The sequence below is a fragment of the Oryx dammah genome, unplaced genomic scaffold (genome assembly GCF_014754425.2).
Source record: "Oryx dammah isolate SB20612 unplaced genomic scaffold, SCBI_Odam_1.1 HiC_scaffold_2, whole genome shotgun sequence".
Lineage (NCBI taxonomy): Eukaryota > Metazoa > Chordata > Mammalia > Artiodactyla > Bovidae > Oryx > Oryx dammah.
This window is the reverse complement of record NW_024070186.1, coordinates 167,791,199-167,805,144: the sequence shown is the minus strand read 5'-3', so window position 1 is coordinate 167,805,144 and position 13,946 is coordinate 167,791,199. Positions and strand designations below refer to the sequence as shown.

General features: G+C 44.3%; 2 protein-coding genes and 1 long non-coding RNA gene across 3 annotated transcripts in view; 1 reads left to right on the top strand and 2 right to left on the bottom strand.

Moving 5' to 3' along the window:
* Nucleotides 1–3,675, bottom strand: part of SNX29 (sorting nexin 29) — a 595,061-nt gene extending 591,386 nt beyond the window's left edge. The window contains exon 1 of the mRNA XM_040230635.1: nt 3,582–3,675. Coding sequence (XP_040086569.1) covers nt 3,582–3,588 — 7 coding nt within the window. The 5' untranslated portion in view covers nt 3,589–3,675. The remainder of the gene's footprint in view (nt 1–3,581) is intronic.
* A 75-nt stretch (nt 3,676–3,750) lies between these two features.
* Nucleotides 3,751–6,351, top strand: LOC120855899. The gene is made up of 2 exons (XR_005719334.1): nt 3,751–4,102; nt 5,220–6,351. It is a non-coding gene; the product is annotated as an uncharacterized LOC120855899 (long non-coding RNA).
* Nucleotides 6,352–6,491: 140 nt separating this feature from the next.
* Nucleotides 6,492–10,663, bottom strand: TNFRSF17 (TNF receptor superfamily member 17). The gene is made up of 3 exons (XM_040230716.1): nt 10,432–10,663; nt 9,728–9,859; nt 6,492–7,903 (listed from the first exon to the last, which is right to left on the bottom strand). Exons 1-3 carry the CDS (start codon nt 10,547–10,549, stop codon nt 7,617–7,619), a joined length of 537 nt encoding a protein of 178 aa, XP_040086650.1. The 5' UTR covers nt 10,550–10,663; the 3' UTR covers nt 6,492–7,616.
* Nucleotides 10,664–13,946: the final 3,283 nt, after the last annotated feature.

The window sequence follows — 13,946 nt, the reverse complement described above, 5'->3', positions numbered from 1 at the left end:
GTCACGATGGGGAACACATGTACACCCATGGCTGACTCATGTGAATGTATGGCAAAAACCACCACAACATTGTAAAGTAATTAGCCTCCAATTAAAAGTGAAAGAAAAAATAAATAAAAAGAATCTGCCCGCCAATGCAGGGGACACGGGTTCGATCTCCAGTCCAGGAAGATTCCACATGCCTTGGAACAGTTAAGCCTGTGAGCCACAACTATTGAGCCCACATGCCTAGGCCTGTGCTCTGCAACAAGCCACCAAAACAAGAAGCCTGCACACCACAACGAAGAGTAACCCCCACTAGCTGCAGCTAGAGGAAAAGCCCACACAAAGCAACACAGCCCCAGCACAATTAATTAATTACTTTAAAAAATGCACTCAGCAATTCTATTCTTAGATATCTACCCAAGAGAAATGAAAACATACTATCCACACAAAAACTTATATGTGAATGTTCACAGTGGCATTATTCATAATACCCCAAAAGTGGAAACAAGTCAATGTCCATCAAATGATGAATGGACAAACAAAATATGGAATATCCACACAACAGAATATTATTTGGTCACTAAAAAGAATGAAGTACAGATACATGCTACAACATGATGAAGCTTCAAAACATGATAGTGAAAAGAGCCAGACACAAAAGGCTGCCTATTGTATGATTTGATTTATACAAAATATCCAGAATAGGCAAATCCATTGAGAGAAAAAGTAGATCAGTGGTTGCTTGGGGCTGAGGAAATGGAAAATGAAGAACAGCTGTTAATCAGTATGAAGTTTCTTTTCAGAGTAATGAAAATGTTCTAAAATTTATTATGGTGATGCTTGCACAATTCTGTGAATATGGCAAAAATTTAAAGAAACAAAGAGAGAGATCTAAAAAAAAATAAAAGACAAACCAATCTGCATTGTTTAAACCTTATTTAGACCCTGAGATTTTAAAAGTAGACCATAAGGAATTCTCTGGTAGTCCAGTAGCTAGGACTCAGCACTTTTACTGCGGGGGTGGGTTCAATCCCTGGTCGGGGATCTAAGTTCCTGCAAGTAGTGCAGCTTGGCCCCCATTTTCCAAAAAAAAAAAATACTATAAAATAAAATTATAAGACAATCATGGAAATTTGAACATTGAATATCTGATATTAATGAATCACTGCTTATTTCTCAGAAGTATGATAATGGAATTGTAAAAAGGATCCCTATCGCTTAGAAATACATATTTTTAAAAAACTTACAGATGAAATGATATGGTATCTTGGACTTGCTTCAAAATAAACTGGGGAGGAAGGCAGGAAGTAGATAGGTATATGGGTGAAATGGTCACAAGTTAGTAACGGTTCATTAGACTATTCTCACCACTTTTTTTTTTTTTTTTTGCCTTGAAATTTTCTTAAATTAAAAAAAAAAAAAAGAACAGAAGACAGGAAACAGTTCCATGCCACAATTTTTTCTGCCAATTAATCCCATAGGCGAAAAAACACCTTGGACTTTCCCTCCCAACCATCAGCAACCACTTTTTCTGCCTCAGTTACAATCTTTCCAAAAGACTTTCATCCTTAAAGCTTTTTCCTAAAAAAAAAAAAAAATCATGTGTTAGTTTCCTTCTATAATTTGTTTAACCTTAAACCTAATGAGGTTTTTCAACTGAATTTTAAAATTTCTTTAATTTTGATACTAAGTTGCTCCTTGAAGGCTACATTGGTCTTTCCCTTGGCTTGTCAATTTCACTGGCTCTCACAATGTAGGCAGCAGAGAGAAGGGTTCAGGATTGACAGTCTAAGGTGGAGACACCATGCTAACATAAAAAGGAAGAGATTTCCAGGGCTACTTAGCCCCAGCCCTTGTCCCAGAAGGGAAGCCAGAAAACAACCCGAACTGAACCCCACAGGGTCCTTACAGAAACAATAATAGCAGCTCCAAGCTCCTTACCATGCGAGAAGCACAGTACCAATCACTTTACCTGAGTAATGTTATTTAGTCACTGCAACTAGCCTAAGAGTCACATGCTATTATTTATCCTCATTTTGCCGAGACTTCCAGAATGTTCAAGCACCTTGCCCTAAATCATATGGCTTTCTGCGGCAAAGCTGGGATTTGAACCCAAGCTGTCTGCCCCCAGGGTCTGCACTTACCCCAGGCTACATTACCTCCTGGATGAACTCATCACATCTTTGTTGTGGTATCACTAAAGTTCAAGGACCAGAAACTCTTAAGTAGAACAAAAATCGTCTGACAACAGAAGCTGGACTACCTCCCAGGAAAACGCCCCTCCCAAGCTCCTGCATGGCATCATCAATTTCACAAACTTTATTCATGAATAGCAAAACAAAAGGCACCTAAGTTGTTGGAAATGATCCACAGAGTTAACTTAAAAGTTAAAGATGAAGAGAGACACAGGGCCTTCACTTTGCCCTGCCTCAACCTCCAGAAAAGCCTGGGTCCAAGGTCAGGGCCAGCAGCGCTGGTTGCAAGGATTCTGTAGAGGCAATTCCACAGTGAGGGGAAAACAGGCAGAAGGAGGGTAGGCGGGTCCTCCTAAGTAAATCCAGATCCCAGTCAGGGTAGCTGGGAGGCTTCCCTGAGTCACTCCCGTCTCCACATACTATACCCAGGGATGACTTAGCAGCAAAACACAACACATCTCCTGAGTGGAAACGGCTGAGAACACCCGTCCAAGCCTAGGGACTAAACTTCAGAAACGCTGAGGACAGGCTGTACACACACCCCTCCCAGCCTCCCACCAAAACCACCCAGCACTCCAGTGGAAGGGAGAGGAGTGGATGGGAAGGGCGGAGACCCCCAGATGGGCTCAACACTGGACAGCAGGGGAAGCGCTGCAGGGCAGGTCAAGTGAGACCTCAAATGAGCAGGAGAAGAAATGGAAGGAGCTGAAGAATGAAAAAATAACCAAAATGCAAGAAGCAAGGCTCAGAGAGGGACAATGAGAAACTGGGAACAACTGGGGACTGGAACAGCAAAGAACTGGGGGAAGAGGGGAGGAGGGAACCACAGGGTCGGGGAAGACAAAGAGGCTGGAGAACTCAGAGTCCTCTGGGAACAGAGAGCTGGGGGAACGCGGGGCACAGGGGTCAGCAAACTAAGAATGACCAGCAACAGAATGGTCAGCAACACTCTTTGCCCCTGCGGAGACTGGAGTGACTGGGGACAGAGGCCTCGGGAGTGGCTGGGGAGCAGGGGAACCCAGGAGTACAACTGAGACTCAGAGGGTCGAGGAGTTAGGAGGGACTGAGATACAGGAGGTCTGAGAACTGGGGGTCTGGTAACTGCACAAGGGGGTCGGAGGATGGGGAGGGACTGAGGCATCCGGGGGACAGGTGTCCAGCAGCAGGCTGTGTAAGTGATGGACAGGGGTCAAGGGACTAGGAGTGCCTGGACCCGGCACTCCAGAAAATTGCAGGTGACCAGGGGCCAGGACCTGGGCGTACAGGGGTCCGGAAACTGGGAGCGACAGGACGGGGTCCGCGAGCAAGCGGGACGCAGGGACTCGGGGGCTGGAGTGTATAGCTGGAGCGGCGGGAGCCGGAGCGGCCGGGGCGGGTGACAGCGGCCAGGCCGCCACTCACCGCTCATGGTGCTGCTCCCCGGGCCGGTGCCTACCGCGCCGCCACCACTGCCGCCACTGCCGCTGCCGCGCTCCAGACAGGCCGGGAGACGGCGCGCCCCGCCCCGCCTGCCGCCCCGCCCCGGAAGTGGAGCCCTGCCGCCGCGGCCCCGCCCCCCGACCCGGAAGGTAAACACGGCACCCGCGCGAGGTGGCCAGACTGAGGCGCGGCTTGCTGTGCCGAGGGTGCAGGTCCTCCGTAGACACACCGGCTGGGACGCCTCCCTGCCAGCCTGAGTTCACACCTCTGTAGGGGAGCCAGGCGGGAAGGTGGCTACGAGAGCCCTAGGAGCGGAACGGGGAAATTAAAAAAGAGGAATGGGCCAAAGCGTGGGGGCAAGGGAGGCGGGAAGTCCCGGAGGGCCTCTCTATGCAGATGACTTTAGAGTCCGGGACGGTAAGAGGAAGGCTACCCGGGAAGATCTGCAGGAAGGGTGTTCCGGAAGGAACCTCCTGCCTGGAGGGGTTGCCTGGAGCCACAGGGTGAGCCAGAAAAGGGCTTTGAAAGAGATGGAAGATGTGGGTGAAGGGGTTGGGCTTTTCTGCCTCACTCTAAGGGGGTGAAAGTGAAAGCCGCTCTGTCGTGTCTGACTCTTTGGGAGCCCATGGACTTTAGCGCCAGGCTCCTCTGTCCATGGGGATTATCCAGGTAAGTATACTGGAGTGGGTAACTGTTCCCTTCTCCAGAGGATCTTCCTAACCCAGGGATCAAACCTAGCTCTCCTGCAATGCAGGCGAATTCTTTACCTTCTGAGCCACCAGGGAAGGGAGGTAGGGAGTGGGAAATCATTACAGGAGTTTAAGCAGAGGACTTGGACTGCAAGGAGATCCAACCAGTCCATCTTGAAGGAAATCAGTCCTGAATATTCATTGGAAGGACTGATGTTGAAGCTGAAACTCCAATATTTTGGCCACCTGTTGTGAAAAACTGACTCTTTGGAAAAGACCCTGACGCTGGGAAAGATTGAAGGCAGGAGGAGAAGGGAATGACAGAGGATGAGATGGCTGGATGGCATCACCGACAGGATGGACATGAGTTTGAGTAGGCTTCGTGAGTTGGTGATGGACAGGAGGCCTGGGGTGCTGCAGTCCATGGGGTCACAAAGAGTCGGACAGGACTGAGTGATTGAACTGAACTGAACTGAAGCAGAGGACACGAGGTTTTAAGATGATTCTTCTTCCGGGGTTGAGAATGAATTGTAGTGTGTGGGTCAGGGTGGAAGAAAGGGCTGCTGGTTAGGGGGTCACTGCAGTTGTTCAGCAAGAAGTGTGAGTGCCTGAGGCTAGGGTGGTAGCAGTGGCGTTAATGTGGATGGGTTGTGTTGGAAAAGTTTTTACTGCCCCATTTTACAGATAAGAGAAAGAGGGCTCAGAAAGTGTGAAGAAGCATTTTCCCAACTCTTTTGGCCCAAGAAAAAGAAAGGGAAAGTGTTAATCGCTTAGTCCTTTGGGACTCTTTGCAATCCAGTGGACTGTAGCCCTCCACCCAGAGTAAAAGAAAACATTTTACACCACAACCCAGCACACAAACGCATACATTTAAGAAACTAACAAAATTCTGTAGGGAATGTATTCTCTTCGATTTTTTTTTCTTTCCCAGTGTTGCCTGAGAACGATTGATCCACTGCCAAGACTTGATCCACAAAACACTGAACTGAGGCCGCATGGGGAAATGGAGCCAGAATGCCAGCCCAGCTGTACGTGACCTACAGCCCGTGGTCTTCTGCTATTACCTTGCTTCTCTACACATCATCTCTGGCCCCTGGGAATTTACCTTGTGGACTCAGCAGAGGTTGAGAGATCTTTAGAAGGATGCTCTCTCTGCAGCACTGTTTATAATAGAGAGAAAGTGGAAAGCACCAAAGCCAGGTTAGAGAATAGCTAAGCAAATCATGGCCCACCTCACAGTATTTGAAAATGCTAATTATAAAGGTAACGGAAACACAAGGAAAGGCCAAAGATAATCCAGTAATTTTAAAAAGCCACATGCAAAATGGTCTGTACGCTATGATTACACTTGTGTCAAAATACAGTCATGTGTAGGGACTGTGATAGAATGTAGAAATTCTTGTGTTGGGGAATTCTTGAAAATTCTTTGGTTGTTAAGGTAGTTTTTTTTTTTTCCATGTTCAAAATTGTGCTTTACACTTGTTGCTAATTTGTTACTCTAGTTAAAGCATCAATGTGTCTGAATCCCTTCTCTTCCCCCCGAAAGTCTAGGTGAGGTCTGTCTGCCTCTGTGACTTTGCTGAGCCATCACATACCTGATTAACGGAGTTGTCAGGCAGTGATACACCTTCTTACAGTGCCCTGTGCCTTGTCTGCTTGGCACTTGAAACAGGATATGTTATTGAACATGTAGCGTGTACTTCACATCCTCCACCACCAGCTACTCCCTTTAAGTACGGTAATTCCTTCCTCCTAAGACTTAGCCTGGTACTGCAGAACCAAGAATCAAAAGCCTCAGGCCAATAGCACTTCTGGGCTTTTGGAAAAATCTAAACTCATTGGGGTGAATGGAGCAATAAGGAGAGAAGGAAGAAGGGCTGTGAGAAGCTAGGAGGAATATTCCCAGGCCATATAACAGACAAGGAGTGTCTGCCTGCCCTCAGAGAAACTAGTCCTCAAAGCACTAATAAAAACCACGATGGCGATGGAACTAACACAAGGTACTTATCATGAACCAGAAACTTATCGTGGGAAAAAATAAATAATAAATGTACGTGTATGTATATTTTCATTTAATCTTCAAAACAATGTTATAAGTAGATACTCTTATGATCCCCATTTTACAGATGGGGAAACTGAAACAGTGGGTGGTTAACTTTCTCAGTCACTCAGCATCTATAACTTCCTAGTAACAGAGTCAGGATTCAAACTCGAAGAGCCAGTGTCTTCACCACTATGTTGTATCATATATGGCCCTCAAGGCCCTGGAATGGAGCCATGATGGGCCCCAAGTAGGTAGAAATGTCTCACCAAGTTTCTCCATATCCCAAAGCCAACACAAAAGCCACAAAGCCCCAAGACCTGGTTCTCTGATGTAGTGCTAATGGGCATTATCTTAAGAATGATCAAAATCAACAGACACCAGAGGGCATTGCCTGTTTCCATAACACTCCAGGACCTTTGCACAACCCAAGGAAGGCAACACTCTCCCAATAATGGGTAACCCAGTGAGATGAGAAACTCAGAAATGGAATTAAATTGATGTGAGAAGAATAAAAAGGGATAGATCAGAATGTCTGGGTTTCACTTTGGCTCTTCATTTACCGTCTATGTGACCCTTGCCCTGACTCCCTTTCTGTCATGTGTAACAGGGAGATAGTAATGGTCCACTTACCTTGTGATTTGTTGTATACATTAAATGCCTTAGGACAGGTAAAGCACTTAGAACAACCTCTGGCACATTAGAAAGGCTAAATAAATGCTGTCTGTCATTATTACTTCCTGCGTTAACTGCAAAACTGATACCGAGTATACCTTTATCACAGTTTGCAGCTACACGTTCATCTATACGATTATAATAATGCCTGTATGACTCCATGAAGCTGAAAGCTCCCAAAGTCAGGAACCAGTCATGCCCTGCACACTGAAGCAGGGGGGCTGACTCCAGGCTTCTCCTATATACAGAGGGTACATTGCTTTCCTTTAACAATAAAGAGAGAAATCTAGTCTGTCCTGAAATGTACGTGCGCATGTGTAGGAGAGAAGCTGCCTAACCGTAGAAATATATGACTATGGGATCTACACATCGCGGTGCTTTTTTTGTTTTTTTTCAGTGAGTCAATTTAATCATGAAACCAAGGAAGTTTCCAGAGTTAAGCTCCCAACAGTAAGGTAGAAAAACATAGCTAACATAAAGATTTTCCAAAATTAGAGGACGGAAAGCCAAATCATCTGCTGATAAGTACAATCATCTTAAAGAGATCTGAGACACTATCATTCCCTTAGGACAAAGATTTTCCAAGTAACTCTGTACCATTAACATGGTTAATTATCTGGTATAAATTGATTTCTCCATCCCCGTGACACTGGTGGCAGCTAGCAGACTGTCGCAGTAGCCATTTGTTTTCGTGGTGACAAGAATGGTCGCGCCTTCCTCCATGGCTGGGAGGGGGAAGAAGTGGTCAGAATCAACCTTCGGTTTGCTCCTGACACAGTCTTCACACGTACATTCTTCTACTGTGTACCCCAGGCCTCTCAAAAGAAGAGGTTCAGCCACGATACTGCTGTTATTGCTAACATCCAGGTCTGCGTTAGCATTCTTCTGGAGAACCGCTCCTGATTGCACAAAAACAGAACCGTTATCCTAAAGCTTTTAGGGTGCTTGGTTGTGCTGCACTTAGCAGCATGCATCAGGGATCAAAGCAACAGGAGACAAAAGTCTTTCCCCAAAGGAAGCAGGCCTTACACCCCAAGTCATGAGCTGAAAGACCATGGGCCATGTTGGGTTCAAAGACATGCTCACTTTAGGGCACACAGTATTTTTAAAGTGTGTGCTTATCTTTTATATTGGCCCGTGTTTGAAAATCAAGAGATTGTACATACAAATCTAGACAACTGGTCTCTCTCTCTTTTTTGTGGCCACACCTCATGGCTTGGGGGTGCTTCCCAGGTGATTTAGCAGTAAAGAATCCACCTGCACTGCAGAGACACGGAGACGCAGTTTCAATCTCTGGGTCAGGAAGATCCCCTGGAGGAGGAAATGGCAACCCACTCCAGTATTCTTGCCTGGGGAATCCCACAGACAGAGGAGCTTGGTGGGCTACAGTCCATAGGGTCACAAAATCCAAAGGATCGCAGAATTTCCCCCACCAGGGATCAAAGTCGTACCCCCTGCAGTGGAAGCACAGAGTCTTAACCAGTGGACCACCTTGGAAGTCCCTCTTTTATTTTTTTTTTAAGACAACAAAATGTGGCCAGTGGGAACTGACATTCCCACAAGAAAACACTTGGAAATCAATAGCCTTTGTCTCCTTCAGGCTGGGCACACGCTCCCCTATCACCGAACCTCCAGTGACCCACTACATTCGTTTCTGACTCACTTGGCCCTTGGATGCATTAAGATACTGACCTTTTTTACAATTGTGAAATGACAGTTCAGTGTGTGTTATAGCATACCAAAATGAGTCTTGGGTGACACTTTACAATTCAAAGTAAAGATGTTTCTCTTACAGAGCATTGGGCAGATTACTTTTTTTTTTTTTTTAATGAATCTTTCATGATCCCATAAGGAAGGAGTCTCTGTTGTGTCCACATTACACACCTGTGCAGGCATGTTTTAATACTTTCTCAACGTTCCATGGTATACCTCCATCGTCCAAAATGTCACACTTAAAGTCACTCCCCACCTGTCTCTCAGGCCCCAGGCAAAAAAAGAGAAATGAGTAAATGATATGGAACAGCCATCTTCCTCCCCTTTCTGCACTAGAAAGCAGACGAAATGTTGCCTTATAGATTCTGCATGGAAAATACACGCATAAAGAAATAGAGCAATTACTGCAAAGCGGTCTAGAAATTAGATCATGGGCAAAAGTGGTGAGATATTTTTTCTTAAGAAACTCTTCAGCAGAATATTCACTTCTCTGGGACTGATTCTTTACTGCTTAATAAAGATCTTTGAGATGATTGCTTAAATAATCCAGGAGCAATTGGTATTCATTTCTAGCTTTTTTTCAACAGTAGACTGTTCATCTGAGCAAACAACACTTGAATTTGTATAAAAATACGGCCACCAATCTTGTCAAATACATTTTTTCGGATAGTACCAGACCTGGCTAGCTATTTCTGATAGTGTGATGTTTAATCAATGTGCTGACTTTGGTCAAAGAGATGGATATTTCCCAAAGAGGCCTCAGTACTTCAAAAGAGTAAATACCAAAGGAAGAATGTTGAGGAAGGCTGACATGGTACGATATCAACAAAGAAGGTGTAAACATCGGAAAGGAAGCTACCTCCTCCCAAGTTCATTTAACCCAACTGTCATCTAACATACTCAAAAGGGCACTTACCGGATGAGATACACAACATGAAAGAAAAAAAGGAATTGAAATTCACAATAGCCACCTCTTGGAAAGAGATTTCAAGATCAACCGTCAAACCAACCTGTGTTTTTAAGTTTGTCCTTTAATGGTTCGGAGCTCATCTTCCTTAGCAAGAACATCAATACGAAAACTGTCAAGGAAACTATCAAGCTCAGGCCCAAACAGGTCCAGAGAAATGTATTTGTTCCTTTCACTGAATCAAAAGAACGTCAGAGAGAGAATGAACTTGATAACATAATATTCACATCAGGTAAAGATTATTTGCCATCCAGTTCCCCTAATTCCTCAGCTTTGACTTTTAAATTCTAAGTTCATACTTAATTAGGAGAGATGATACAAATCTATGTTGCTAAGATTGCAGAATAAATAGAGTTGAGTTCTGAAAAAGTATCCATTCCTGTTGGCATTTAAATGATTGCCTTATTTTCTTTCTCTTTTTGATTTAGAAAATCTCACCACCTTCCCCATAATGTTTCTTCTTTGAATAAACAGTCAACTCCAGTATTCTTGGGCTTCCCTGGTGGCTCAGGCAGTAAAGAATCTGCCTGCAACGTGGGAGACCTGGGTTGGGGAGATTCCCATGGAGGAAGGCATGTCAACCCACTCCAGTATTCTTGCCTGGAGAATCCCCATGGATAGAGGAGCCTGGTGGGTTACAGTCCATAGTGTCACAAAGGGTCGGACTCAGCTGAGCAACTAAGCACACACACACACACACATACACACACAGAGCAAATGAGTAATCATTCAAACAGGATTACTTACTTGTGTTACAATAATGCTGACATATTACAGGAGGGGTATTAGGACATCGAAGTTGACACGATATGCAAGAATTCAGCAATCTGTCAAAATATTCATTTGGGGAGCACCGCTGAGCCATCTGGAACTGGATCACAAAAAGAAACAAGGAAACCGCAGAAAGAACGGCATGGAAGGACAAGTGAACTCTTGTTGAGAATTCCTCAGCAAATGTAGTGACGGCAGCCAGAATGTCAAGGAAAAAAACAAACTTCACATTGATGACTTGGTTCTTAAGGGGGCTGACTCTTTGTACTGTGGCTAAGGATTTGAATACCAACACTAATTCCAGTTTCTAAGTTTGAGGCTTGAGTGGAGTAAGAGAGGGGTTATATGCAGCAAGAGCAAACCATACTTGAAACAGAAACTGCTTATTTATAGAGGAAATTTCTCAGGCAGGTGACAATTGTGGCATTGTCAACAAGCCTGAGGCATCAAGCAGAAGGTTCAGTAACCATTTCTGGAGCATCTTCTGTGAGCTGTTCTGTGTGATGGGCCCCAAGGAGAGAGATAAGACAAGGTCTGAGCCACTGAAGAACTTAAAACCTAACAGAGGAGACAGTGTGCAGGCCTGTTTAGTCACTCAGTTGTGTCAAACTCTTTGAGACTCTTTGGACTGGAGCCCACCAGGCTCCTCTGTCCATAGGATTTTTCAGGCAAGAATACTGGAGTGGGTTGCCATTTCTTAGAGGATATAGAAATGCACTCAAATAACCACAAAGTATAGTGGGAAGACAGGATGTGAGAGGGGGAGACTTCCCTGGTAATCCAGTGACTAAGACTCCACATGCCCGATGCAGGGGGCCCGGGTTTGATCTCTGGTCAGGGATCTAGATCCCACCTGCTGCAACTGAGCATTCACTTGCTGCAACTAAAGATTCTGCATGCCGAAACAAAAAGACCATGAAGCCAAATGAACAATTTGGTGAAGCCAAATAAACAATTTTTTTAAGAAAGAAGAATGTGAGAAAAAAGGAGTATGAAGCACGACTACCAAGTTTTAAACCTAGGAAGAATCCCAGAATTCCGACAAATAGAGACTTTAGGGTAAAAGAGGCAACTTCTATTTTTACTTCTAGGGTAAAATAGGTTAAAAAAAAAGAGGTAAAAGAGGGCTAGAGGAAGACATATTTGGGACATAATAATAATATATGACTATTAATATAATGCTTTCGAATTGTGGTGCTGGAGAAGACTCTCGAGAGTTCCTTGGACAGCATGGAAATCAAACCAGTCAATCCTGAAAGAAATCAACAGTAAATATTCACTGGAAGGTCTGATGCTGAAGCCGAAGCTCCAGTACTTTGGCCATCTGATGTGAAGAGCCGACTCATTGGAAAAGACCCTGATGCTGGGAAAGACTGACGGCAGAAGAAGGGGGTGACAGAGGATGAGATGGTTGGATGGCATCACTGACTCAATGTATATGAGTTTGACCAAACTCTGGGATATAGTGAAGGACAGGGAAGCCTAGTGTGCTACAGTTCATGGGGTCAAAAAGAGTCGGACATGACTTAGCAACTGAACAACAACAATAAATTAACATAATATTATAACATATGTCTATGTTATGTCTATATTCCACTGTTGAACGTCTAGCCAATGTCTATTGAATGTTCCAATGTCTATGTTCCACTGTTAAAAACTTTGAAAAAACAGTTGGGCATATAGCAAAATTATCCATAGTCGCAGCATACAGAAACAATCACCGTTAATATTGGGGTGTGTGAAACAGAATTTGCAAACAGGCCTACCAATGTGTTCTTTGTTTGTTTGTTTTCACTTTATATTGGAGTATAGTTGATTTATGATGTTGTATTATACCAAGTGATTCAGTTATACATATTCTCATATCTATTCTTTTTCATACTCTTTTCCCATATGGGTTATTACAGAGTGAAGTCCCCCATGCTATTGCCAATGTGTTCTATTTAGCCAATTCGTGATGTAGATCTTTCTGGAAGGATTTCTGTAGGTGGCCAGATTGATTGATTGATTGATTCATGTAGCACATTCATTTTACATAAGTGGAATCACATGTGTTTGCATTTAACCATACTGAGAGATACCCATATGGAAATGTCCAAAGAAGTTAATCAGAAATACAGGACTCAAGTAAACTGCAAGGACAGGAAAAATCTCAGATTAAGGACAGTGCATATCTCTAGGGGGCAGAAAAGGGGCAAAAGAGGCTTCACCTATGTTGGTCACATTTTATTAAGCTGAATGGTAGACAAATTGACATTTTCTGTGTTATTCTTTTGTTTTGCTTTTGGTTATTCTTTACACTTTTTGATATGAAAACAATGATAATAAAATAAAATGCAAGAATTAAAAAGAACACACCTATTTTTTTTTTTTTATGAAGGGCTTGAGCCTAGAGGAAAGTTTGAACTTAGATTGATTAAAATCTCACATTCCTCCAGAGGTGAGGTCAACAGGTGTGACAGGCTGGGTGGGACAACCAAGAGCTGAAAGGGCCAGCCCAGCAGGTCCCACGCCCTCAGGCTCCTGTCAACCGGTGACCCTGGGAGACAGGAAAGGACACAAGAAAAGCCCGATTAGAGACAGGCCAGGACAAAGGTTATCTCTCCTATCAGCCAAGCAAGGAGAGTTTCAGAGAAGGATAGGAAGTGGGATCAAATTCTGTGGAAAAGTCAGAGTTGATGCACTAGGGAAGGGGTCACTGGTGGCCTTTGAGTCGGTCAGTCGGTATATTGAGGGTACTTAAGGAGCAGAGAGAAAGAGGAAGTGGCCAAACTAGGCCATGCTGGGGAAGTCTGGTGGAAAGCACTGCTGTTTCTGACAGATGTGCTGGCTCAGGTGCCTGAAGTACTATGTAGAGAGACGCTCACTGCAGCATTGCTTGTGGTCACACGGGCCTCTCCATCATGGGGAACCTCACAGCAGAAGACTATGCAACCACGCAAAGAATGCTATGCAAAGAATTCAATATTATGCAAAGAATGAAACCAATGCCCTCTGATGTGAACAGTACATCACTCAGTGGAAAATGCAAAGTACTGAAGAGTGTGTTTTCAAATCTTCTTTGTTGTGTTTACAAATAAAATATGTAATGTTTTTTAAATATTTTTAAAAGTAAAATTTAAAAAGACAAACAAACAAAAAAATATGTAGGGTCTGCTGCTGCTAAGTCACTTCAGTCATGTGTGACCCCATAGACGGCAGCCCACCAGGCTCCTCCGTCCCTGGGGTTCTCCAGGCAAGAACACTGGAGTGGGCTGCCATTTCCTTCTCCAATGCATGAAAGTGAAGTCACTCAGTCGTGTTCGACTCCTAGCGACCCCATGGACTGCACCCTACCAGGCTCCTCTGTCCATGGGATTTGCCAGGCAAAAGTACTGGAGTGGGGTGCCATTGCCTTCTCCAGGTAGGGTCTATATAGAGATATAAACATACACTACATCTGAAAAGATGCTCAGGAGACAGTAATCATTGCCTCCAGCAAGAGACAAAAA

What these genes read in the sequence shown, in the direction of transcription:
- TNFRSF17 (XM_040230716.1), bottom strand. Translation starts at nt 10,549, where the DNA reads ATGGCTCAGCGGTGCTCCCCAAATGAATATTTTGACAGATTGCTGAAT. An exon ending in TCAGCATTATTGTAACACAA is followed by an intron (nt 9,860 to 10,431) that starts GTAAGTAATCCT and finishes CTTTTGATTCAG; the next exon opens with TGAAAGGAACAAATACATTT. An exon ending in GGACAAACTTAAAAACACAG is followed by an intron (nt 7,904 to 9,727) that starts GTTGGTTTGACG and finishes TTGTGCAATCAG; the next exon opens with GAGCGGTTCTCCAGAAGAAT.